Source organism: Peromyscus californicus, unplaced genomic scaffold (genome assembly GCF_007827085.1).
Source record: "Peromyscus californicus insignis strain IS unplaced genomic scaffold, ASM782708v3 Scaffold_4__1_contigs__length_199733344, whole genome shotgun sequence".
Classification (NCBI taxonomy): Eukaryota; Metazoa; Chordata; class Mammalia; order Rodentia; family Cricetidae; genus Peromyscus; species Peromyscus californicus.
This window is the reverse complement of record NW_026294562.1, coordinates 117159744-117186471: the sequence shown is the minus strand read 5'-3', so window position 1 is coordinate 117186471 and position 26728 is coordinate 117159744. Positions and strand designations below refer to the sequence as shown.

General features: G+C 49.6%; 1 protein-coding gene across 2 annotated transcripts; it reads right to left on the bottom strand.

Moving 5' to 3' along the window:
- Positions 1-776: 776 nt before the first annotated feature.
- Positions 777-25243, bottom strand: Fah (fumarylacetoacetate hydrolase). 2 transcript variants are annotated; one of them, XM_052761145.1, is made up of 14 exons: positions 24854-25243; positions 20600-20710; positions 19545-19666; positions 19297-19346; positions 17615-17705; positions 15791-15888; positions 15633-15685; positions 13954-14053; positions 13227-13357; positions 11507-11582; positions 9389-9435; positions 6644-6745; positions 5895-6012; positions 777-951 (listed from the first exon to the last, which is right to left on the bottom strand). In XM_052761145.1, the coding sequence occupies exons 3-14, from the start codon at positions 19646-19648 to the stop codon at positions 872-874; spliced, it is 1050 nt and encodes a 349-aa protein (XP_052617105.1). In that variant the 5' UTR covers positions 19649-19666; positions 20600-20710; positions 24854-25243; the 3' UTR covers positions 777-871. The 2 variants fall into 2 exon arrangements, with proteins under 2 accessions (XP_052617105.1, XP_052617104.1); XM_052761144.1 differs by lacking the exon at positions 24854-25243 and adding an exon at positions 24111-24373.
- Between the last annotated feature and the right edge of the window lie 1485 nt (positions 25244-26728).

Sequence of the window (26728 nt, the reverse complement as noted above, 5' to 3'; positions counted from 1 at the left end):
GGGAAGGCTGGAGGAAGTGGTGGAGTGTTGTCTAGCTATTTCTTCCAAAAGGAAGGTAGGGGTGAGGGTTATGAGACTCAGGAAACAAAACAAGGAGCCCAGGAAACTCATAAGACTCAGGAAGGTGATAAAGTTACAAAGCTCATAAATGACTACTGAACGGCATTACTTATTAGCGTGCGTGAATTCCCACTCATCTAGCCTAAGAAGAGTCACAGGCATCCTCTTTGATCACTCAGAAACTGGGCTAAGGATACTGTGTAGAGTGGGTGGGAACAGAGGACCTCAGGCAGGGCTGCTTCTGGGCTCCAGTGGGTATGAAGGAGAAAGGTGAGCACCAGGACCCTTGTTCATCCTAGCCATGGCTCAGGTGTGCACCTAGGACTTGGTTCCATGGTGACAGCCACAGGAGAAAAGAGAGTTTTGCCAGATAACCAGCACTTAGATTTGAAGCTTTAAGTCTCTACAATACCTCCCCACCCTGTGTGTATGTGTCTTTGTCTCCACGCACAGCATGCATGTATACACACACATACACACACACACACACACACACTGGTTGTATCTCTCTGGGGGGTGGGGGGTGCGGAATACTTCAGGGGCCACCCTCTTCCCACATTCCAGGGAGTACTGAAGGCCTGAGGTGTCTGATGAAGAACCCCATCAGGGCCTTCAGCCTCACACCCGGAAGCGATGAACTAATGCCTGTCTCCATGGGAGCAGCATACACTGACCCACTGGACAAAACCATGGACAGAGAACTCTGTGGCACTTCCTACAAGCAAAATGGCTTTATTCATTCCTGCATGGAGGGCAGCTGCAGCATTGTCCCCAGCAGGCCAGGCTGTGGCCTGTGGCTTCTGGAGCCTCCTCAGGCTGGCGAGAGGGCAGGCAGCACCTTCCCAGCACACTGGCCGAAACCAACACGGTAGCCGTCCCCCTGGCAGTGACCTGAAACACAGTAGGGCAGGATCAGTCACAGAGCTGCAGACTTCCTGCGCGTGAGTTGCTTCAGAGGGTGGACTGGGGCAGCATAAAGACAAAGGTGGCATCGCTCAGGATGGAAGCCGACCCAGGGCTTTGCCTTTCATTTAACTCACTGCACACCCCCACCCTAGAGACAGGTCCCCTGCCTGGAGCTGTGCCTCCTGCTACTCGATGAGAGAAGGAAGAAATGGAAAGAAATGAGATCCCAGCAGCCAGTGGAAGAAAACTCAAGCACACTACTGAGAAGCCCCATGGTTCCCTGGGCCAGATGGGCAGCAGATCTGTGTGGTGAAGAAAAACAGGCAGATGTGAGAGACGCCACTATCACATGACTGCAGGAAAGGAAATGGGTTTGTGTCACAAGGTTTCAGATGCCAAGACAGAAGTCTCAACTAACGGTGAGCTAAAGGGCAGTGGGCAGAGAAGTGCCGATCTCCAGGAACAGGTCCTCGCAGGTCCAAAGCAGAATGTCAAGTGAGGACAGAAGGCAAGGCTGGAGATTGATGCCTGAAGCCACTTGCTCAAACTGAGGGTGTTTGGTTATTTTCTTCTCTTATGTGGTTCCCTGCAGGGGCCACACAGGTTCAAATCCTGGCTCTGCTTGTACCCATCTCTGCAACCCAAGGATGCGGATTTCAATTGTGGTCTCTGTATATGCAGGGTGAGGTCTGGGTACCCATGGGCACCTTATACAGTGTGTCATATGAACTACATGAGAAGCTACCACATACTCAGTCATCAGGGAGTGACATCGGGACTTGTCTCCTCATTGAGAAAGCAGGAAAATGAGAATGATAAAGGAAAGTCAGAGGAAGCCAGTAGGAAAGAGCCAAAGAGAACCAGAGCATGTGAAGCTGGAAGGCGGTATACAGGCCCCGGTGTCAAGGCAGGACAAACCGGGGCGCCTGTGGATCCTGCTTCTCACAACCACATAGAAAAGGACTCCTCCTGCCCTCTGTGGTACAAACATCAAGTACACCATGGGGTTGCCTGCCTCAGCCCCAGGGCCCTTTTTTCCAGGCCTGACAACTGCCCAGCCAAGACTGCATTGTTAGAGGCAGCTGATTCAGACTCTGTCGTACTGACATCAGAGAATCAATGTCACTTTTTCTCTCTCTCTCTCCTTCTCTCTTTCCACATCAACACTTGAAAAAAAAATGCTTTCACTTAATCCACAGGACCACAGCAAGAACCTGGGGTTGGCTGGCAGGTGCCAGAGCAATATCATACATAACACTGGCATACAGCAGTTGGAGTACTTGCTTGACATGCAGAAGTCTAGCCTTGGAGAGAGTAGCTCACAACGGGAACTGTGTCCTGACCTTGCTGTCTGTGTGTGCCCTAATTCACCTCCCTTATGCTCTCCTAGGTTTTTTACTTTGCAAAACTGGGACAATGACACATTTTCCAAAGGCTTGGGTGAGTAAAAAGAGAAATCACAGAAGTAGATATATACCTCCAACACAGCTGGACTCTGCAGACATTTAATAAGTACAGTCAGCCCTTGGCATCTCCAGGGTAAGCCCCTGGACAGTTTGCACATGGCCTACACACATGGTCCCTACACTTCAAATCATCTAAGGGTGGCTTACAATGTCTAAGACAATACAAAGGCCATGTCAAGAGTTACACTGTATGGCTTAGGGAATAATGACAGGAGAACTGGATATTTTCAGTAAAGACACAACTCTTCTCAGTGTTTTCCCTCCATAACTGGTTGGATACATGACATTGAAGCACAGAGACCATGGGGCACTACACAGTTAACCAGAATTAAGATCAGTGAGAGCAAAGTGGGTAGTGGTCAACCCCAGGGTGTCACCTGTTGTCTTGAGCTCTGCCTGTACCTTTCTGCTTGGTTCGGTCCACTCAATGGCGTGCCTAGCCTGTCTCTATGCACTTCAGATTCAGCTGTGAACTCCAAAGACATCAGCTCCCACACTGGGACCTCAAACCTACCTCACAGACTGAAGGCTTTCAGATGGGATTGTGGAAATAGCCTTCAGAGAAGGCTCTTTGGATGGGTCTTAAAACCAACACGAGCATGTCATATGAGACAAGGAGGGAGGTTTGAGGACAGAACAAGACTGTGTCTTGACAGGAATGGGCACTGGAGCTCTGCTGGTGGCACTGTACTGGAAGGCCAAGAATAGGCCTTCCCCCCAGACACCTGGAAGGAGTGCAGCCCCTTCTCCTCCTGCACGGCAGATTTCTGCCTTCCAGAACTGTAAGAGAAGACCTTCAAGCTCCTGAGCTCTTATCACATCCAGGAAAATGAAGACGAGCCCTTGGCTAGGTATGGGAGCTGACAGGACATGCTGCCGACTTGAGTGACACTAAGTGAGCTCCCGGTAGAGGACAAAGGTGACTACTTTAGTGGCAGGGAAGGCTGAACCAGGCTGTGCCATGCTGTGGGATGTTCTGTATGGCAAATGTGTTGCTCTGATTGGTCAATAAATAAAACACTGATTGGCCATTGGCTAGGCAGGAAGTGTAGGCAGGACAAGGAGGAGAATAAAGCTGGGAAGTGGAAGGCTGAGTCAGAGAGACACTGCCAGCCGCCATGATGAGAAACAGCATGTGAAGATGCCGGTAAGCCACGAGCCACGTGGCAAGGTATAGATTAATGGAAATGGATTAATTTAAGCTGTAAGAACATTTAGCAAGAAGCCTGCCACGGCCATACAGTTTGTAAGCAATATAAGTCTCTGTGTTTACTTGGTCGGGTCTGAGCAGCTGTGGGACTGGCAGGTGAGAGAGATTTGTCCTGACTGTTGGCCAGGCAGGAAAACTCCAGCTACAGTGCCAGGCTGAGATTGAGGGTCCACAGAATCTATGAAAAGGGGTGCTATGATAGTAGAGAGTCTGTCGTAGAAGGACGCCGAGTGAGTCGCACAGAATCACACGCAAAGTGATGATAGATTGTGTGAGGCAGCAGATGGGTACCATGAGAGGAATCTCGGGCAGAATAGGAGCATTGTGGAGCAAGCAGGGGGACCCTGTGAGCAGGACTGACTAAAAGGTCTGTTGTAGAAGCTTCATGAGGGCTCCAGATGTGGAATATCTAGAGCATGTCAACTGCACAGAGAGGAGAGGGCACCTTAAAGAGATATTCAGCAGACTAAGATGAAGAAATGGATCCAAGATTCCTGTTGCAAAATATTATTTTAAGGAGTGTTACTTTTGTCTATGTTGCATTTGTTTAACTCTGTGAAGCTGTGATACTTTGCTTGTATAAAACATCCAATGGGCCGGGCAGTGGTGGTGCACGCCTTTAATCCCAGCACTCAGGAGGCAGAGGCAGGTGGATCTCTGTGAGTTTGAGGCCAGCCTGGGCTACAGAGCGAGTTCCAGGACAGGCTCCAAAGCCACACAGTGAAACCCTGTCCTGAAAAACCAACCAACCAAACAAACAAACAAACACACCTGATGGTCTAATAAAGAGCTGAATAGCCAATAGTGAGGCAGGAGAAAGCATAGGTGGGGCTGGTAGACAGAGAGAACAAATAGAAGAAGAAATCTGGGAGGAAGGAGTAAGAGAACAAGGAGAAGAGGATACTGAGGTCAGCCACCCAGCCACACAGCCAGCCATGGAGTAAGAGTAAAAGTAAGATATACAGAACTAAGAAAAGAAAAAAGCTCAGAGGCAAAAGGTAGATGGGATAATTCAAAGTTAAGAAAAGCTGGCAAGAAACAAGTCAAGCTAAAGCCGGGCATTTATAAGTAGGAATAAGCCTCTGTGTATTTATTTGGGAGCTGGATGGTGGGATTCCCCCCCACATAGAGTAAAAGAGTAATAAAGTAACCAACAATAGTTTCAGTCCACAGAACAGACTATTGGTGCCAGGGTAGCATCAAGGAAGTGTGGGAGAGCAGAAGATACACAAAAGGAAATGAGCAGCAGGTGGGCTGAGAGCAGAACAGGTGAGAATGTAGGAGATGGTTATAGGCCCCATTGAAGAATGCCCTTCAGAGAGTTCCCATCAAAGAAAGGTCAAGGTGCTTGGCTCTCTAGAAATAGTTATGTAAAACAGCAGAGGACAAGAAGACCTAGATACACATCATCACTGGTTCAAGTACTTTAATTGTAACATATACTCCAAGCTTTAGCTACCCCAACGTGAAAAGAATTGGGACTGTACAGATCAGTTGCCTGGAGGGGAAACCACACTTCCTTATTCACCATCTGCAATGCCTCCATGAAATGCCAACCTCACTGTGTATCTTGTACAATAGTGTACGGCCGCCGCCGCAGTGTGAGCCAATATGAGCCACTCTACCGTGAGCTACTCCCCATTTCTGGAGTCCCAGGACACCCTCCGGGGGACTCACTGGGGGCCCAGTGCACTTCTTCCAAGAGCAAAGCTATTGGCATCATCCTCCAGCTCTGCTATCAAATTGTAAAGATGAGGCCAACCAAGTCTCAGAATGTTGAGTACAGCAACGGTCACACTGTTGGTAAGTCCCTGGGAGGTCACTGGAATGCTTATGACTCCAAGAAGTGGTCTTCTAATTACGATCGTGCCTTCCTTGCTATTGATAAATATGTGGAGGGCAAAACGGCAACAAAGATGTGAGGTCTTCAACCTCCTGGAAAGGAGCTGCTGAGAACTTCAAGTACTACTGTAGTCATGCCCTCCCTGACCCCTGCCACATCAGCCCCTGCCCATGGGTTGGGACATAGTCCAGAAAGCAAGGGCCCCACCATTACTGAATAATTGCTTGGGGGAAGGGATGCAAAATGGACTCCCATGATGTTTCCTGTGTGGACACTAACACATGAAGTCCCCAGGCTGTAGCCCAGGCTGTAGCCCAAGGCATACCATACAAACACAGAATCTAGAAATGCCCGTGAGTGAAAGATAGATTCCCATCTCTCTCGGCCAGTGGGGCTTGGTGGTCCATACCTGTTATGATGACTTCATCACCATCCAGCAGGAAGGTCCTGGTCTGCCCCTGGCCTAGATCAATGGCCTTTGTTCCCCTCCAGGACAGTTCCAGCATAGAGCCGAAGCTTCCAGGTTCCTTTAGAAGAGAAGCAGTGGGGGGTGGGGGGTTGACACGTATTTATATCTTGGAGATATGATATACCAGCTCTAGTGTGGACAGTACAGTGAGACATAGGGGCCCATAAAACCTTTGAGGCCACTATGGACATGTCCTGGTAGCTCAACAGGCTGTGCCTTCATCTTTCCTGTAAGCACGCTGCCTATTCCGGGTCCTGTGCCTATAGTGTGCCCAGGGGCCTGCTTCAGTGTGCCTTCTCATTCCAGAGACTGCAGCTCACAACCCCAGACAGTGTCATGCCCAACACCCTACCACTGGCAAGAGGCTGTCACCTCCCAGTCAACATGGCCAGGATCTCACCGAGTGAAGCCAACCTATTTACCACCCCCACATCATCATTTCCAAAGTTGTGCACCCCTCTCCCCAGGCTCGTGGTGGCTCAGGGGTAGATGAGAAGGCTGCAGCTGTGAGGTCACCTCCTCCTAGGAGGGAACAGAGGGTTAGAAAGAGTGACTGCTGCTTTCTGGGGAGACAGAGTCAAGCTCTGGCCCTCACACAGATCTCCCTTAGCAGGGAAGCGGTTTAACCCCCCAACATTGCTCAATTTGACTCTCTTTGGTTTGGTGTCCCAGGGGGTAGTTTGACTCACCGATCCACTGATGGTTCCAGAAGCCAAGAGGTCCCCAGGTCTCAGATTGCAGCCATTAACAGAGTGGTGTGCGAGCTGCTGCAGCATGGTCCAGTACATATGCTGAGGGCAGGGACGCAGTAGGACACGTGTGGGCATCCCGCTTTCCGGGCAGGATGTAGTCTGCTTGCCCCATGCCTTCCCTGCCCTCCACACCCCAGGCATACTTATAATTCATGCCTGTCTCATTTCAGTTGAGATTCTGCCTTCCTCTAGTCCCTCTCCAGATGCCCTGCTGTCTACCTGCTAAGGTTCCGACCCACCTCGCCCACCAGCTCTAACCTCACTTCCTCTGGAACCTCATCTCTCCCAAGCATCTTTTCCAAGATGTCTGAAAGCTGGGCCTTCTCAACCCTTTCTGTCTGCCCAGGCCTATGTGTTCATGAGCACCTGAGGCCTGGGAGTTCCCAGAGCTGTTCCTGGTGGGCTGTCCTTCCTGCAGTAAGGCCTGGCTGACCACCCCTCAGACCAGGACTTGGAAGTGACACCAGCCCTGGAGCTGAAATGATTTGAACAGAATGTCAGAGTGAGGTCAAGGCTCCTGTGCCTGAAACACTCAGAGGCAATGCATGCCCAAGCCTCCACAATGACACAGCTTCCTGGGTCTCCCTTCTACAGCCATACTGGCAGGTAATGGATCCTCAGAAGTAGATTCTTCCCTTGGTTCCTCTTCAAGCTCCCTACTTCTTTTATCTACAAGGAAGGTTATGCAAAACAAATGCATCCATTCATAGTCTTCAAGTGGCCAAAGAACATATAAAGAGGTACCCAGTTGTGTTAGTCATTATGGAAATACAACTAAAGCCACAATTCCCTGAATAGCTGAGCTGAAAAGGCAAACACTACATGTCCATACATGGAGTAGCAGAATTTCTTAGATGTCAGTAGTGGGAATGTTCAAGTGATGGCTAATCTCAGCTGCCAGCTTGATGTAATCTAGAACCAAGTGGGGAAGAAGCCACTGTGAAGGGCTGTCCAGATTCAGCTGACCTATGGACACACTTGCAAGGGATTCTCTTGGTTAGGTGGAACGTCTTGGAAACATCTTGGAAAGCTATTCAAAAGGATTTCTAGTTATGCACTCTGCTTTGTGGTGTGTGTGTGTGTGTATGTGTGTGTGTGTGTGTGTGTGTGTGTGTGTGTGTGTGATGACCCAGCAGTTCTATTCCTGGATATATACCCAACAGAAATGTGCACACGTGTACTCCAAGGTGTACTAGAATGCTACAGTAATTCAGGGGTAGCCAAAATATGGAAGCAACCAAATGCCCATCACCCATTGTGGAGCTGGCACAGTAGCACCCTTTATAGCAATGAGACAAACAAGTTCCCACTGCAAAGAACAACGTGGCTGACCCTCACAAATCCAGCACTGCAACAATGAAGTCCAGCATAAAAGATACACACTATAACCATCCCTGTGAAACTGATACACAGACAAAGTCTGTATGGCAAGAGAAGCATGGAGATGTGGTCTGCCTTGGGAAAATGGTGGCATAGCTGTAAAGAGGCAGTAGGCTGAGGAGGGCTGGGAATTCCCCTTTCTGACATGGGTGCTGGATGCACGGGGATGCTTGCTTTGTGAAAACTCCTGAGCATTTACACTTATGATTCTAGCATTTTCATATCTTTACTGTATCTGCACATGTGTGTGCTGTTGTTTCAAAACAAAACAAAAAAACTCTGCTTTTTGATGGCTCTGTGCTTATGAACACATACTTCTTCTTTTTTTTTTTTTTTTTTTTTTTTGGTTTTTCGAGACAGGGTTTCTCTGTGTAGCTTTGAGCCTTTCCTGGAACTCACTCTGTAGCCCAGGCTGGCCTCGAACTCACAGAGATCCACCTGCCTCTGCCTCCTGAGTGCTGGGATTAAAGGCGTGCGCCACCACCGCCCGACTGAACACATACTTCTATAGCAGAGAGCCTGAGGTGGTTTTTCAGCAACCATGTTGGATGTCTCACAATTCCCTGCAACACCAGCACCAGGGATCACTCTTTTCTGGACTCCATAAGTGTTTGCACATGCATATGCATACATGCATGCATGCATGCACACACAATTTTTAAAATAATAATAAATATTTTTTAAATACTTGATTAAAAAATACGTGGGCTGCCAAGGTGTTAGTAAAGCTTGCTGCACAGGCACGAGGGCCCAGGTTTGACTGAGTCCCCATGGCCCACATAAAAATCTGGGTGCCGTGTGTGCCTGTCCTCTCAGCACTAAGGAGGTGGAGACAGGAGAATCCCTGAGATTGCTAGCCGGCCAGCCTAGCCAGTCAGTGAGCAGCAGGTTCAGGGAGAGACCTTGTCTCAAAAATAAGGTGGACAGTGACTAAGGAAGACACCCACTGTCAACCTCAGGCCCCCACATGTACACAAAACAGCACATTCATCAATCCAGCCTGTGAGGACATGGGATCCAGAGGCTGGCCCCTACAAGATGTGAAATGCACCCAGAAAACTTTGGCCACATCTGTGCAGCAGCCTCCATCTTGACATGACTCTGTGACGTCATGCATGTCTAGGGAGGGGCAGGGTCATGGAGACTCCAGGCTTTCAGGTTGATGTCATGCATGTCTAGGGAGGGACAGGGTCATGGAGACTCCAGGCTTTCAGGCTGACCTGCCCTCTCATCCCTAGGTGGATGCTAGTTCCTGTTGCTTTCTTCCCTCCCACAAAGCAGTATAATGGCCTCCAAACTTACCTTAAAGTTGGACCTGCAGATGGTAGCCGCCTGGCTCATTCCTTCTCCTGTTAGAAATTGAGAAGTAATACTCATGAAGATTTAGTCCCACCAATCAGAAAGGAAATCTTTCCAATTGCTTCCACTTGCCTGCTAGGGTTTCACTTAGTCTGTGGAACAGTACGTTTAGAGGGTATCAGAGCTTGCAGATGCCCACTGAGGCCATCTGGTCCAGGAAGGGCAAAGATGTGCATCTAAGCTCTCGGTTTCTTCTCCCACACCCACAGGAAACACCACTGACAGAGGCATGTGTGCCTCTGAGTCTAGACCTGACTTCAGAGTACCTCTTCCTACAATGGCCTAATATCCACCAGGCCACCAAAGACAACATAGGCTGAAACCTACATATGACCTTGATCAAGCACAGCCTGCTACTCTCTGGAGAGCTGGTCTACCTGCTACACTTCATCGTTAATGCCAGCAGTCCTTACTAAGCACCTACTCCATGCAAGGGACCAGCCCGGGCTGCCATCTTCTGATAGTATGAACCACTAGAAAGTGCTTCCACCCTCAAAGCCCAGCCCTTCCTTCCCTTGGTGCTTGTTGCCCCTCTACAACAGGAGGCTTGCTCTGAAGCCCCACAGGAGGTCAGGGTGCCCACATGGCTGCTTTCCAACCCTGTCATTCTGACGTCAGTGTGGAATGTCAAAACTGAGCTGAGCGCTGTACCTCCAGATGCTGTGATTTGACTCCCATCCTGTCCCTTCCCATCAGTGCCCTTCACTGACACAGGGAAATGCCCAGAACAAGAGCAAGCTAGGAAGGCACTGCAAGGATGTGTCTATGAGTGAAATCACTAGCTTGGAATTTACAACCCTGGCACTTAGTTCCAGCCTGGCCCTCGCCAGTCCCATGACTCAGGGTAATCCTTCCTCTCTGAGCCTCATCAGCTTCCTGACTTGAAACATGAAAGGATGGGACCAGCAGTTTCCCAGAGGGTGCCACCATGGCTCTTGCATCTTTCTTAGATGGAGCATCCGGCTACTTGATCCTTAAGAAACTGAGTCTTGGGGCTGGAGAGATGGCTCAGCGGTTAAGAGCACTGGCTGCTCTTCTAGAGGACCCAGGTTCAATTCCCAGCACCCACATGGCAGCTCACTACTGTCTGTAACTCCAGTTCCAGGGAATCTGACACCTTCACACCAATGCATGTAAAATAAATGGTTAAAAAAGAAAGAAATTGCATCTTCTGCCACTAATGAGGGCTGAAATCCAGCAACTGACCATAAGGACACAACACAGCCTGTGTGTAATCACAGACAAAAGGAGAGAAATTGAAGGAACAAGGAGCCAGCTAGAGTTTGGCCTTGAGGAACTGAATGTGTCCCTTGGGCAGGCTCTCTTCCACCCTGAACATGAAGATGACACCTGCCCCTTCCTAGTTACAGGTTCTTTCTGGGTCTAGATGCCGGTGTATGGATCAGTTTCCTTTTTCATCACCATCATACAATAAAACCAATGCTATAATCCCCCTGTTTCACAGATGACAAACTAGGACATTACTTGGTAACTTGCCCAAGCCCCGTAGCTGGACAAGAGAAGAGCTGAGACTGGACCTCCACCACGGCCTGCAGAGCAGGCCCATCACACCACAGCTTGGCCTGGAGAGCCAGCCCCTCACAGCTGTGAAGAGGTTCAATGGAGGCAGGCCATCACCATGGAGCTCTGCGTTGTCTAACCTGCTGCTCAGGGCTGAGCCCTGCTTCTCACGGTCCCATGAGCCTCTGAGATCAGGCTTTCAAACAGGCACTTGATGAAATGTGCCACACATCTGGGGCGGGGGGGGGGGGGGCAGTGTAAGGTAGCTGGCAGTGACAAATGTGAGCAGAGACTAGGTAGACCCTGGCTGGAAGAGTCAAACACAGAGTAGAGAACCAGTGTTCCCATGGAGGACAATACCTCTAAAATGGAGGGTGGCCCTTATATTCTCTTTTTCTTTATAAGAGCCCCACATAGGCTCCAGATTGGAGCAGGTACCTCTAGTGCCCCTCAGCCAAAGCTCAGGATCACTTGGGGGCAATGGCACCTGCCCATGCCTGCCTGCTGAGCGTGGGCAACACCACTCACCCTGCCACATACCTTTCAAAGCAACAGACAGGTTGATATCAAATGTGTAGGGCTGCTTGTGGCAGAGATACGGCAAGGGCTTGGGGTCCTGGAGGAAAGAGCACATCAGACAGGGGCTATCAGGAGGGCTGAGTTCCCAGCAGCCTCTGCTTTCCAGCACAGAGTGTGCCATGTGGCAGCAGTGTTTTATCTCCAGAGACCCAGTCCCTGCACACTGTCCATGGTTGGGCAGTAAGAATCAGGAGGCCGCATGTGCTAGATTTGAGAAAATCAGATGAGGATGGGGTGCATAAGCAGGTCGGGCAAAGGAGCCATGCTGCAGGGGAGGATAGGTTTGGAAATGGGACCGTGGGAGGCAAAATGGTCCATAGAACCCATAAGGAAAGGCTAGGACAACAGAGAGGGCAAGGCAGGTGCCCTGGAAGGCAGAGTGCCTGGCAGCAGTGAATCTGGCAGCCCTACTTGGTGCTGGAACACCTGGGGAGGCAGCTGATGACCAGGCAGAGGTGCTGTACAAAAAAGAGCATTTCCCTAAAATACAATATGGAAAATCATTCAGCAGGATGTAAGATCACCCGGGGTGATCTGAACAGCCATGTGTTTCTAATGGTAACAGTGCTGACTAGTAATGCTAGTGTGGAATACAGTTCCTTCTCAGTGCATGAATGGTTAACCTTGAAGCTGCTTTAGAGCAAAAAAAAAAAAACACTGATTAGTTGGGAATGGACAAGGGTGGTGACAGCTGTACATAGATGGTAAATAGGAAGGACAGAGGCAGCTGGGGTCCAGACAGCTCAGTAAAGATGAACCTGGAGGAAGGATGAGGAGGGAAGATGTGGGCCATTGAAGGCAGGGGCCCAACAGGTCCTGTGAGGGCAGAAAAGGAGAGGGAGGGTGGAAGGAGACAGACAAAGGGGAGGGAGAGCAGCGGAGGGGAGAGGTGGGTGCTGTGATGGGAAGAGCTGGGGAAGAGCCGAGGAGCTGGGGTGAAGGCCTTGCTGGGACTTTTATGAAGGGCCCAGTTGCACGGAAAGTCCCCAAGGTTGTTCAAGAGTAAAGTTACATGGACGAGTGAGGGAGAAATGCGGCAGTACACAGGCCGTTGAGACAATGCCAGGGAGAGTGTGGGGAGGAAAAGTGGAGAGCCCTGAGCAGAACCCTCTGGGGGACAGCTGGACCCAGAGACAGACACGGGAGGACCAGATAGGTCATTGACAGACCCATGTTTGAGAGAACATCTATGCAAGTTAGGGCCAGCAAGGTGTTGGCCATAAGGCCATAAAGGCAGGGTGACAGTAGTGAAGGGGTGGGGCAGAGTATAGTGGGACAGGCTGGGGAGTGAGAGCGAGGGCCACCAGCCTAGGCCTGGGCAAGGGAGCTGGGTACAATGTCACAGAGACATGCACTTTTCCCTATACCCTCTATTTCAAATGCATTCTACAAAGTAGACTCCAGAGGGAGCTGTTGCACAAACCAAAATTGTGCAATGGGGCAACTGTGCAGTCAGGGTTTTGCCAGGCAGTTCCCTGAACTCAGAGAACTCTGAAGGCTACAACATTACATTCTTCCCTATGAACTGCGTTGGAGGGAGAGAAATCCCTGGAGCCACGGCTGCGTGGCCACTGCACCACGATCCTCCAAGCACTGCCTTGTCTCTGTATTTGCTCAAAGGGCAGCAGGAAGGGGCAGAAGCTGGAACTGAGAGCAGGGCTTTCAGCAGAGGGGTACTTACCTGCTCCGGGTTGGACACAACAAAGGGCATGAGGGCATCCATGGGCACCACCCATGGGGAGATGGTGGTTCCAAAGCTCTTCCCCAGGAATGGCCCAAGGGGGACGTACTCCCATTGCTGGATGTCTCGGGCTATGGGAGAAGGCACGAGCTTAATGGCTTATAGGCTCACACCAAGCTGCTTCCTGCCCTTAACCTGCATGGACCTCTCTACAGGGCAAACCAGACCTCCCGGGGAATGAAAAGAAGGGTGTTCAGTGTGAAGACCGAGGTCTTTGGAGGCACTGTGCCAGGCTACAACACAGGGTAACAAGACAATCCCTAAATGGGGGTGGGGGGCTCTCCTGGGATGGGTGAACCCACTTCCTTTTACACGTGGTAGCAGGGTGCAAAGCTGGGACTCAGAGGCTAGGCTGCTGAACTTTAAGGCTCAGCTCGGTCTCTGGCTAAAATCCCTCCATACTCAGCTCTTCATCAGCACAATGGGACGATGGCGCTGGCAATAGTGAGTGGAGATAGGTGGGGCTTAACAAAGGTTTAGGTACTGTCGGCTCCATCCTTCCACAGATTATGAGGAAGCAGCTGAGGGAGGCTGTGACTGGCCCACATCCTCAGAGTCAGAGGTCAGAGGCATCACTCTTGCAGTCCTTGGGCCTCCTGCCTCATCCCTAAGCCCTGTGTGCTCCTCAGAGCAGAACCTCAGAGGAAGCTGGGCCACCAGGCCTTACCACTCCAGTCGTTCATGAGGACCATCCCGAAAATGTGCTCGTGGGCTTTGGAAACAGGGATTGGCTCTCCGAATGTGTTCCCAGGGCCTACAAAGAAAGCCTGTCATAGGGAAAGTTGGTTAGAATCAAGATGACCTGTCACCCTGGGTCACGGTGGGTTACAGAGCAAAGGGAAAATATTTCCAAAGTCCAACCAGGAACCAGGGCTGCCTGAGGACCTGGTACTAATCACTGGCTCTCTGAGCCTGGAATGGCACTCATGTGTGCCCTGTTTTCCTACCAGCCCCATGACAGTTTCTTCCTGACCCTCAGGGCACCACGGGACTTCCTGCTCCTTGCTTTGTTCCCTGTAGTCCATAACCTAATATCCGACAGCTCTGTTGTGAAGAACAGAAGCATGAGACGTGCTCGAGCCAGAGCACCTGACACCGTGGCTCACAGCCCAACCTGTCTCCAAATGAATGGCATCTGTGTGGCAGCCATTAACCCACGGAACACCCGGTCATGTCTAGGGGGAACTAAATGGGGTAGGGGGAGACTCCTTCAAAGCACAGAATCAGTTACAGCCATGAAACCGGGGTCATTTTTATTTGTTCTGTGACAAGGTTTAAACAACGCAAAAATTTTCATGAAGATAAAAAGAAAAAAGCCCTGGGGGCACCGAGGCACGAAGGATCCCACCATTTTCAAGTGCAGGGGCTCACCCTCATTTCTCACAACTGCACGGGAGTCTTCAGCACTCTCGTAATAACATGCTTAATTTTATCAATTTATTTAATTTCAATAAAATGTAGAGCCTCACTAGGAGGAGAGGAGGGAGGAAAAAAATTGGGAAAAAGTATTTTAAATTATAAATAAATGTTTTTTTTTTTTAAAGGGAAGCCTTGGTATAAGCATGTTTATGAAATGGTATAGGCCCTGCCACAGGTATAATGAGGTGGGTATGACTGTTGGATGCTTGTTAACTCATGTGACATTCCATAAAATTACCGTGAATGTGAACAGACAAGGTGAAACAATACTCCCGCCACAAGCAAAGAGCTGGGTTTTCACAGCCTCTGGCTACAGCATTCACCAACTGAACAATAAGTCATTTCATCTTACCATATTTTACCTCTTCTTGTTAATGATACCCAGTAGAGAGCGTTGGCTCAACACCAAAGTCTCCATCAATAGCTTCAACTTGGGTAGGAAGGAGGCTTTTCTAGCACATGTCTCTGTAAGGGACATCTGCCCTATTGCAGTTAGGAGAGCACAAGCACTCTCCACTTGGGGGACATGACAAATAACAAAAGCAGCTCAAAGCACATAAGAATGTGAAAAACATGGGGGAAAAACAGACCAGAAAACTAACAAGTGTTTCTAGAATGAGACCTGAAACAAGAAGACAGGGATCCTGATGTGACCTCAACGAGGGACCAGTGTGTGCATCAAGACACTCATGTTTTCCACTTCTCTGTGTGGCAACAGCTTGTGTTAATATTTGGGTTGCAAATAAGCTCTTAGCAAGTGGGTGAATTCACAAACACAGAACCTGAAAGAAGAACACCAACTGCACTCAGGGGTCAGACGAGTCCACAGGGCTGCTGTTTGTGGCTGGACAGGTATGAACTGCTTCCCAGCTTTCCTGCTGCAGGCCTTTGTGGATCCCACTCAATAAAACTCCACACATAACTCACCATTTCCAACTCCATGTCCAGGAGTCTGCAGGCACCATACACAGGAGGCTTTGCTGGAGAGACAACAGATAAAAGGAACCATCAACACCAGACTACAGAGCTCATAGCAAAAGGGCAGAGCTGGGCATTGGCAGGGCCTGGATACCGGATTCGCTTACAGTTATCAGGTCTCATCTGTCCCATGGGTCTTCGGATTGGGGTGCCAGATACCACGATGGAGGAAGCCCGGCCATGGTATCCCACAGGTAAGTGGAGCCTGACAAAGGAGAGTGAGAGGGTAGGGTGCCAAGGCTGTTACATGGTGTAAATTCAACTTCAGAAAGAAACAGAGTCAGTACACACTCACTATTCAAAAGTGAACACATGTCCTCAAGTGTCCAAAATGAATTAAGAAAGGAGAATGGAGACACCAAATGTGGTGTCTCACAGCGGGAAATGATTCAGCTCCAGGAAGAGAAGGGGGCAGGGTGTGCCTGCAACCCCAGCACTCGGAAGGCAGAGACAGGAAGGGTACCACAAGTTTCAGGCCGGCCTGGTATGCATAGTAGGTTCTAGGCCAGCTAGGGCTAGCTACACAGTGAGGAGGATCAGGAGAAGGAGGAGGAAAAGTAAAGACCCCAGAGTTCTGCTGCTTCCTTTGTGGGCCCTGTCCATCTCCAGGGCAAGGGAACCCTAGGAATAAGTCATAAAGCTCAGAACAAATAGCTATCCAAGGCTGGGGAACACTGTCAGAAGATGCTTGTAAAACAGGAATATGGAGAGGAAATAAAGGAGTCTTCCACATATCAAAACACTACCAAGTAAGGTGGGGCCAGGGGCGCTCTCCGATGAACACACGGAACTACGCGTGGGTGAGAAGACAGCCCATGATAAACACCAGTGCTGTTCTGAATAAAGCAAGAGGTTATGCCTGCAGTGCAGTGAGTGGCAGCTCCCCCAAAAGATCTGTCTGTACCCCCCAGGAAGATGTATGAATGACAATTATTAGCCCTGGATCATCTAAGAGTCCCTATAGCCCAGAGTGCCTTTGTACAAGGCAGAAGACATGGAGAAGAGGAGATAACCATGTGAAGACAGAGGCAGGTGAGAGTGACATAGCCACAGGGACTGTCCATGGCAGCAGGAAAATGGACGATCAGGGTCACACTTGCAGGACACAGCAGGCTGGGCCCGGTCTCCAGGTTCCTGCTTAAGGTGGGTAGATATGACAGACTGCATGCAGCCCTGCATGGCTCCAGGCTGTTTATCCATCAGAAACTGTTTGCTCTCATGACCTCAGGGAAAATGATCCAGCAGCCTGTCTAGCCCCAAAGGAGCTGCCTCTTACCACGCTGCCAGAACTTGTCTAGCCAAATATCAGGGATCAGGAAGTGAGCGGCAAGGCTGGGTGAGGGAATGCGTCCTTACCCTCATCTGAAGCAAACTGGGGAGCCACAGCCTTTGGCCCGCATTCCCTTCACAGAGTAGGAACAAGAGGCCTTCTCTTGTGGTGCGTGATTCAGGGTGGTCCTCAGTGCTGCCTTTGGTTTACCTTATGCACATGTTCTCTAATATAAATATAATATAGGATGAGCCTCCCTCCTCTAAAACGCTTGAGACTGGAAGTATTTCAGATTGCTGATTTTTTTTTTTTCAGAATGCTCATGGTTAGAACATAGGCAGTTTGCAAAAAAAAGAATCTAGAGATCAAGCAGCACAGAGAATCTAATCCCCATGTCTGTTCTCCAGAGGGGAGCTGAAGGGAACTGCCCACAGGCCCTTGACAGCCCCCCACCCCTCAAGTCATGCTGAGGGAGTCAGAAGCTAGGTCTGCTGTTTCCAGAGGCTGGAACATCATCACTTCTAGTTTTCCCTTAGGCTGCTTTGACCAAAGCGGGATATGAGAGAGAGAGAGAAAGAGAGAGAGAGAGAGAGAGAGAGAGAGAGAGAGAGAGAGAGAGAGAGGATTTTGAATTTATCTCACCATCTGATCTGGGACGTACCAGTTGGGCATCAGCGCATTCTCCTTGCCCCTGAACATGATGCCAACATTAGTGGCATGCTGCCGGGAGGAGTAGAAGTCCGTGTAGTCTCCTGCAGAAGGAAGACCCAAAACAGCCAGTGACCTAGACAGAGGAAGGCCAGTCCCACGTGAAAGGACTCACACCCTTCTTCAAGGACCCCTTCAGAAAAAAAAAAAAAAAGTAAGCCCCCACTTTCTGAACCAGGCAGTGCGATTTAAGTATGAAATGGCTGCTACCACTACTCCCTCCCAACTTGTAGCACATGTCACTGCTGTGACCCCCACATGGGCGAGCCTTGACACGCTTTTGCTTACTATATGCCTGCTCTCATTTCTTCCTCACCTCTGCTGGCTTAAATCCTGGCAAGTCTAAGGCCCCACTACTGAAACCTTCTTTGGAGTGGGCTTCACTCTGCTCCAGTCCCAGGTGTGCAGAAACTGTCACCCTTCAGACCAGTCCCAGCTCAGCCCCTATTTCACATGACTGGCCCTCAGCACCAAGAACAAGGCATCTGGTCTCTGTATTTGAACTTGTATATCAGTGCCTATGGATTGTGATGAGCTGAACTTGGAGGTTCATGAACTCCAGGTGCCCCTCTCTCAAATGCAAATGAATTACTAAGATCTCCTAGAAAACCCACTTAGGGCAGTGTTCTTACTCATCTTCCTAAACCTTATACCGCCACCACCCCCAAAGCAAAGCTGAGTACCCCAATCCCAGTAGCTTGGACTGGAAGTGGAGGTGGAAAGATAAGGAGAGGAAACAGTCTGGGAGCCGGCTGGGCAAGGGGCTCCAGGGGTGGACAACCCCTCGCTTAACTGTACGCACTACTTCCCACCTTCAGTCCTATGCACAGAAGTAAGAGTGAATGTATTTACCACAAAAACAATCATGTCCATGACGGTAAAAACAAGAAGCCATAGCATCAGTTAACTAGAAAGGATGAAGGACCCTTAGAAGACAACTAGCTTGCTGTAAAAGTATAGCACAGTCCTAAAGGGAAGCAAGAGACAAGCCCATCCTCAAGCCCGCCTTCCACCTAGCTGTGGGCACTAGCACCTCTGGAAGACTTTGCCAAATGGAGAAACTGGTTCAGGAAACCCCATCCTTCCAGGGCAGAACTGTATAGTTCTCAGATCACAGGTGTCCAGGCATTAGCAGAGGCTCCCTCTCATGGCTGACATACAAGGATACAGCCTATGCCTGACCACAGGCTGATGGGCCCATCCTCAGCTTCAGGCTATCAGGCTGTATTGACAGCAACTTGCAGATTCAATCAAATCAGATGCCTGGTCAAATGCATACATGGGCCCTGTGGGGGTGGAGGTGGGAGCCCTCTGGCTTTCCTCAAAACTCTCTTTCCTGACAGCTCAGAGTGCCTGCCTGACAACCTTCTGGGAAGAAGGAGTGAATTGCTGTACAGGGAGCCATGTAGCTAGTCACAAACTTAGATAGGCTGCTACTTCTTCAGGAGAGCAGGCTTGAGACAACCTGAGCCAAGGCTAACTGTGTGCTGAGCTTGGTCATGTTGGGATCATCTGGCAATCCTAACGCCCTCGCCCTGCTTTCTTTCCACCAAGATATGGGGGTCCAATGCCTCTGCCAAGCCATCTAGGCCCACTAAACTATTCAGGTTGATAGAACAGGGAAAAAGGACTCACCTATGGTAGCAGGAAGGTGCATCTTGGCAGAAGCCTGGGAGGTGAATGCACTGAAACACAGAATCAGCGGCTCCATCCAGTCTTCCAGGCCCAGAGCCCTCCCACCAACATGCAACCCAGAACAGCAATGGGTGAAGTTGGCCTGACTGTACCAGGCCAGTCAGCCAAGCAGCAGTGCATGAGGGCACTGCCAACTCCCCTGTCCTTATCTCCCCTGACACGTCCCTCTCTCCTCAGGTGTTCCTCACCGTTGCCGAAGCTCCTTGTCATCTCTCAGCCTGGCTTGGCTGGCAGACAGCAAGTTCTGCAAGGTTGTTCTTGCCTCCTTCCAGGCAGCTTGGCCCAGGCCCATAAAGCTGTTGAGAGTTGTCTAAGACCAAAACACGATCAGAGATGGTTACGCCTGAGAAAAATCCTCGAGCCAGTCCTCCTGTCAGAGTCTGGCTTCTCTCCACGCATTCACAAGTGGGGGCCTTCGTTTACATTTTTGTCCTCTCTGCATAGAGCTAGAGAAAGCTGGTTACCTCCTTGATGTCCTGTCTACTCCTGGATATGCACCTCACAATCAATGCTCCATAACTATTATGTGGGCAGCAACCCACAAACTGCACAAGTCCCACTCATCTAGAGACAATATTGAATCTGTGCCGGAGGGTGGCTAGGAGGACTGACAGAGAGGATGTATGTAAAGTTCCTGTACAAAACAGGTACTCAGGAGATACCACAAGCACCCCTGCCTGTGTGTCAGGAAAAAGCAGATCCGAAGAGCTGGCCTGTGCGTGACAAGGGAGGAAAGTTGCACCCATCCCACACAGGCATGGAAGCCGAGCTGACTGCCCCCAGGTACTTCTGCACACCTAGATGACAGTGCAGCCATCTGACATAGACACCAGCAAGCCTGGATGCTCCAGGACTGTACCCTTGAAGGACTGGGCAGCCATCCCCCACGAACATGGAGGCCAGGATGACTCTCTCAAGCTGTTTCCCAAATCTGGACTGTAAGGCTCATGGCTCCTTTTCTCACCATTTTCTTGGGCCTTGAAAGACCAAAGCATGAATAGCCCAGTATAAAAAGGAACCAGAGTATAGAATATCCTCATCTCAGAGGCAACTTGGAAAGACCCTCTGAACTCAGGAGCTCACATTCTGCTGAGAAACCACCCTAAGATGTCAAGGATACCTCCTGTTACCTATATGTCTCAGAACAGCTCCCACTTATCCAGGGATAACCTGTGACAACAAAAACACTGTCTCATTTGCAGTAGGTGATGAAATGGAGACAATCCATGACACAATATCCTACCTCATCGAAGACATGCTGGTGTTTGGAGAGGACAGGCCCAGTGAAGAGGTGTTTAATGACACTGAGGTCCAAGATTTGGTCACCAATGGCCACACCAATTCGTGGTTTTGGCTAGGAGGAGAATGACACTGTTAGTTCTGACAGGCCCAGCTCATTCACTGCAACAGCCACCCAATACGTAGGGACCAATGGGTTCCTTTGGAACAACCCTCATAAAGAGAGGACCGACGACCAGGACCCAGGACAAGAAAGAAAACAAAGCTGTGATCTCTTGATGGAAAATTAATGAAATACCCTCCATAAAATAGAGGAAGAACAGGGAGCCTGTGGAGGCAAAGTTCCTAGCATTGCTTACATGCCTCTAGTGATGAGCTGCTCACCACCTTACCAAGAACCTGAATTCCTCTTTATATTGGGCCTAGGCCTTTGCTCAGGGCCATTCTGTGAAGCAGAGCAGTGAGTGCTCCACATGTAGTAACTTGGAGTGACAGCTCTGTGGTAGCTCGAATGCAGCAGAACTCAGGCTGTAGGGGGCTGCAGAAGCCACAGTGCTCTGACCACGTGAATGAATTTCTTTTATGCCCCTGTAAAAGCTCTGCAGGAGTTCAGATGAATACAGTGGCCCAAATATTTTATCAGGGCTGGTCTCTGGCCCCACACCACTAAGCATGTTGGAAGACTTCACCTCCTGGAACTCTGTCCTAAGCCAGGCTTCCTTGGCACCTGAACCAGCAGTTCTGCCATTCTAGGAAATTCATGGGAGCCGAGAGGTGGAACTCTTGGCTGGCCCTTTCTCCAGTGCCTGCTTTTTTCAGGGGCTGCAAAGCAGCCCCTAGGGGTTAGGGATAGACCAAGGCCACACAACCCTGAGAAGCTTCACTGGAGAACTCACATATTTTCAGCTCTGTAACTCCATGGGCCTTGGTCTCCCCACTGTGCTTCAAAGAACACAAACCTGAGTTACATGGGTCCAAGTGACAGTCCACTCAGGTGATGTACAACCTGGGGAGATCATCCTATGCCTTGCTGAAGGCAAGAAGGAACCTCTATCACTGAGTCACCTCTGTGATCTAGTCATAGGCATTACCTGCCTAGTCATATGTGAACAAAGCCTATAAATTATACTAAGTCACTTTGGTATTATAACAGCTGTCAAGGGAGAGGAGTAATCGGTAGTCCTACCCAGATCTAAGGCCTATGAACCACAACAATCACTGGAATAGCAAGATATTCACAAAGCAGTAATAACGGCACTTAGATCCTGAGGGTAACCAACAGCTGTCTAATTAGACTTAAGGCCTGCTCAATAGGAGGGAATCCATGCCTGTTACTGTAAACCTAGCCAACTGCCCATGGCTGGAGAGGTCACAGACCCAAGAGGAGAACCTACTTACTGCCATTTTCTGAAACCAATATAAAAATCTCAGTGTTCTAAATATGTATCCTTATACCCACAGATAAGTGTAACTCTCACCCCTCATCAAAGAAGCTTCTTTTTGCAATAGATAGAAACCATTAGAGATCCACAAGGGGTCAAAACGCAGAGAACAGTTCATCATGGGTGCCCAACTTCGTGATACATCTGCAATGCAATCCCTACTCCTACGGCTCAGGAAAAAAATCACCCAAGAGGGAGCAGAGAGACAGTAAGAGCCAGTGGCTCAGGATACCTGTTGATAGATCATTTCCCTAGACATGACCAGGGAAATGCACCTAGGAACTCTCAACAATGTAGCTGCCTGAACACCACCAGCACAATGACACTAGTTGGCCTGCCAGTACTGATGGGAAATTCCACATGGCCCCACCCCTAGATGAAGAGCTACAGGAGGTCCATAGTTGCCCCTAGGGACAAACTCCTGGATACATGTACATATGAACAAAGCTAAATGTATTCAGTGATATACATATGAATATACATGTAACAATAATAAAGAAGAGATCATGCATTTGGGAGGGGGAAGGAAGAAGTTGGAAGGAAGAGTGGGAGGAGCAGGAATGATTTAGATGCAGTACTTACATATGAAATTCTCAAAAAAATTAATTTTAAAATTAAAAATTAAATTTTTATCACTAATAAAAAAAAAGCTGGGCATGGTGGCACACTCCTTTGAACCCACACTCAGTAAGCAGAGGCAGGCAGATCTCTGAGTTTGAGGCTAGCCTGGTTTGCAGATCTAGTTTCAGAACAGGCAGGGAGGGCTACACAGGGAAATCCTGTCTCAAGAAATCAAAATAATATTGATGATAATAACAACAACAAAGAAACTGCAGAGTATGATGTCTAAAAAGCCCCTAGCCACACATAAAAGAACAATAGCTCCAGATTCCTCTGGGAGCGCAAGTCAGATCCCTTACTACCTAGGCAAGTCCTGACGATGTACTTGCCTGCACAAATGCGATGCATCTGCCTAACCCATTGGTGCTCCCAGAAAAGGCTGAGAGAGAGCTCCTCCGCTGAGGGCAAAGTACCAGAGGAGGCCAGAGGGAGTATTCTGCTTCCAGAAGGTGGTTGGCTGGCACAGGTTAAGGCTCCACACACCTCCTATGTGGAAAGGACGACACATTAACTTTGTGTCCTTGCAACATCTAGTCATGCTTGGTGGTTGTGAAACCACCAGTTGACTCTTCTGACCAAAGCATTCGGCACACGCAGGAGACAAAAGGGCAGCCATCTGGGCAACAGATGTAGAGAAAGGGACCAACTGCCAGGAACCCTTTCCTTCCTTCTGCTGGTGCTTGCTAGCCAAGCACTCTACCTATGCTACCTGCCAATCCTGGCGAAGATATTCTGACTCCTGTTACGTCCAAGCAGTTTCCATGGCTCTATGGCTTACAAAGCTGAATCAACAGTGTAAGCAAAAAGCAAGCAGAAAATACCACAAACATGTTGGAAGGATGTGCTTTTCCCACCCAAGGAGCCCTTTATGTATTCGCTGATAACTCAGCTCCACTAAAACCGTTTTTAAAGATTTCTTTCTAATCAGACTATGCGTACAAGTCAAAGTTCGTTTCTCTTGCCCCACAGGACTTGTGATCAGTTCAGGGAATGCCTAGCAGCTCACACTAGAGCAGAAAGAATTTAGGCTAAAGGTAAAAGAACCTGGTATCTGAGAGCGCACAGTTTCTAGGCCAGGAAGTACTTGCATCCTCGGAGTTGCTCAAAAATAAGGGAGTCAGCTCGGACTTTCCAGGTTGTAGAGTCAAGGACTAGCAATAAAGTGAACGACCACCCGGCTTCTTGGAAGGAAACCGCCTGCAGGACTACGCGTCCGTTTCTGGGTCACAATAATCTCACGGGCCTGCTGTCCAGGCGAGGGGCGATAATTCCCATTTCTCTTTGCATTTGTTCTCGCACAACCACACAGACTGGGACTGAATTTCAACATCGTGCACAGCTATGGTGGGTCATGAGCTGCATTCAAGCCACAGGCACCTTCCACCGAGGCTCGGGAGGAACAGACCAGAGTTCCCACCTCCCCATGCCCCAGCCCAAGCGCCCGAAGCTCACGTGGCTTTGAGTGGAGAAAACGCCATAGGGCAGGTTTTGGATGGGGAAGTCGGAGTCCTCGGCCACCGGAATAAAAGACATGATGACGAGCACTAGGCAGGAAAGCCCTCGGCGGCAGGGGTTGGCTAGCAAGACTGTGCTTAGGGCGAGGATCAGTCTAGCGGAGCACTCTTAGACGCAGAGACCGCCCCGAACCCTGGGACTGCTGTTCCCCCGAGGCCAGTACCCCGTACCGCCTGGCAACACCCCTACCCGCCCCCTCGGGACCGCCTCCCCACCACAGGCACCCTTTTAGCACCGGCCCCGGGACCACTCTACACCCTTCGCGCCTCCCCTACCCCAGGCTCACCCTCTTTCCCACTCAGCACCCGCCCCGGGATCACCCCATTCCCATGCCCCTCGACCGCCCCGCCTCTTTCCGGGCCCGCCCCCACTTCGGCCCTCTTCCACCCCGGAACCGGCCGGCACCCGCTCCGGAACGACCCCATTTCTCTCTCCTGCGACCTTCCCGCACCCGAGACCACTGCATCCATCCTAACACATAGGACAATCCTCCTTATCCGCCCCAGACATGACCGGAACCATGGAATCACCCCGCCCCATCCCGCCCCTGGGACTCCGCCTCGTCCACGCCTTGCCTTGGTCCTGCCCCCTCTCCATCCCGGAACCCGGGACCGTTCCGCCCCTATGTCCATACAGCCCCCTACCCGGTCCAACACCTGGGTTCAGGTATTCGTTCTTACCTAGAACGCCCTAGCCCCCAAGGCCCCGCCCTGTAGGTGCTTCATTTCCATAATCTCTCAGGCCTCACGGTTCTTTGGAGCGGCCCCGCCTCCCTAGGAGCCCTGTTATTTCCCGGACTCCACCTCCACTTTGCATTGGGGATCCACTCAGTGACCCCATTCTTCTGTCCAGGGTTGCCTCCAGCTCCTCCGGCATCACTGGATACTGCAGACGCCCTGTCCCCAGCTCCTCTGCCTGCACAGCCTTGCAGAGCTGTTGCTGGAAGGGTGGAGTTGGAGTCAATATCCGAAAAGTGTGACGCGCCTGTGTTTTACAATGCTAGTGGGAAGTCTGAGTAGATAGAAGAATTCAATTCGTTAATGTTGGTTGACTGCCTAGAATAGTACCTGGCATACACGCTGCGTGCGCCCAGCTCTGTGTGTGTGTGTGTGTGCGCGCGCGCGCGCGTATGTGCGTGTGTGTAAAATGGGAGGAAGGGAGGAAAGACTATGGACTCTGGGTCCAGAAATAATAGAAGTATGCCTAATCACTGCCTAGAAACTTGGGCGTGCACGATAGTTCAGATGAGGTCTATGGGAGTACCCCTCAGACTATGGCTGTGTTGGTGGAAATACTTCAGGAACGCAATCTGATAAAAATACAAAGGATTATTTGAATTCTTTTGTATTTGCGGAGACGTGCTTTATGGCCTAAACTATGACCTCTAAGAAAGTTCTATGAGCTGCTGAGAATTTGTACTCTCTAGCTGTTGGAGGGTGTAATGTTTAACATTGTCAATTTGACTATTGGATTTAGAATCACAATGGAAACACACCTACACGTGTCTGTGTGTTTCGAAAAGATTAACTGAACGTGGGCAGCACCACTCCTTCGGCTAGAGGCCTTGGATAATTGAAAGGAGAAATGGATCTAGGCGCCAGCATTCATCTTTCTCTGCTTCCTGGCTGTGGATGCAATGTGATCAGCCTCTTCCTTCACTCTTTGCCATGCCTTCCCAGGTTCTTTCCCTGCTATGGTGGGCTGCATCTCCTCAAATTGTAAATCTAAATAAAGCCTTCCACCCTTAAGTACCTCCTGTCAAGTATCTGGTCACAGCAATGAGAAATTAATTAATACAGATGGAATATTCTGTAGATATCTGTTAAGTCAGCTACATCTAAATTGACCCCTGAAGTTTATCGATTTTTAAGTCTGTATGATCTACCTACTGATTATAGATTAAAGTCACCTAAGATTATTATATCAGAATCTATCTGTTCTTTTTTTTTTTTTTGGTTTTTCGAGACAGGGTTTCTCTGTGTAGCTTTGCGCCTTTCCTGGAACTCGCTTTGGAGACCAGGCTGGCCTCGAACTCACAGAGATCCGCCTGGCTCTGCCTCCCGAGTGCTGGGATTAAAGGCGTGCGCCACCACCGGCCGGCTCTATCTGTTCTTTTTAAGTCCATTGGTGTTTATGAAACTGAGAGCTCCATCCAAACTTTAGTGTATAAGTGTTTATGATTGTTATATCTCTGCAGAGGATTCTTTTTGCTAATATGCAGTGACTTCGTCTCTTCTAGTTTTGGTTTGATGTCTACTTGTTCAGTTATCAGAATAGCCATGTGAGCTTCTATCCACTTGATAAATTGAGTGATGCCAGACAAGTATGTTTCTTGGAGACAAGAGACAGTTGGATCTTGTTTTTTAATCCAACCAACAGTCTGCCTCTTTGAATTGAGAGTTAAAGATAATTTACTTTAGGTCATTGTTTTTATCATTTCCATTTTTTTTTTTTTGGTACCCAGACTATAGCATCATCATGCCCAGCAATTCAGGCTATTATTGAGGGAGGCTAGTTGATTCCTACAGATTTTGTTGGTGGTTTTTCTGATTTGT

Excerpts from the sequence above, each read along its gene's own strand:
- Fah (XM_052761144.1), bottom strand. The coding sequence starts at position 24,191 with ATGTCTTTTATTCCGGTGGCCGAGGACTCCGACTTCCCCATCCAAAAC. Across the intron at positions 19,667-20,599 it reads ACCAGCATGTCTTCGATGAG|ACAACTCTCAACAGCTTTAT; the intron begins GTAGGATATTGT and ends TTTTGGTCTTAG. Across the intron at positions 9,436-11,506 it reads CCTGTCTGTTGCTTTGAAAG|GAGAAGGAATGAGCCAGGCG; the intron begins GTATGTGGCAGG and ends AATTTCTAACAG.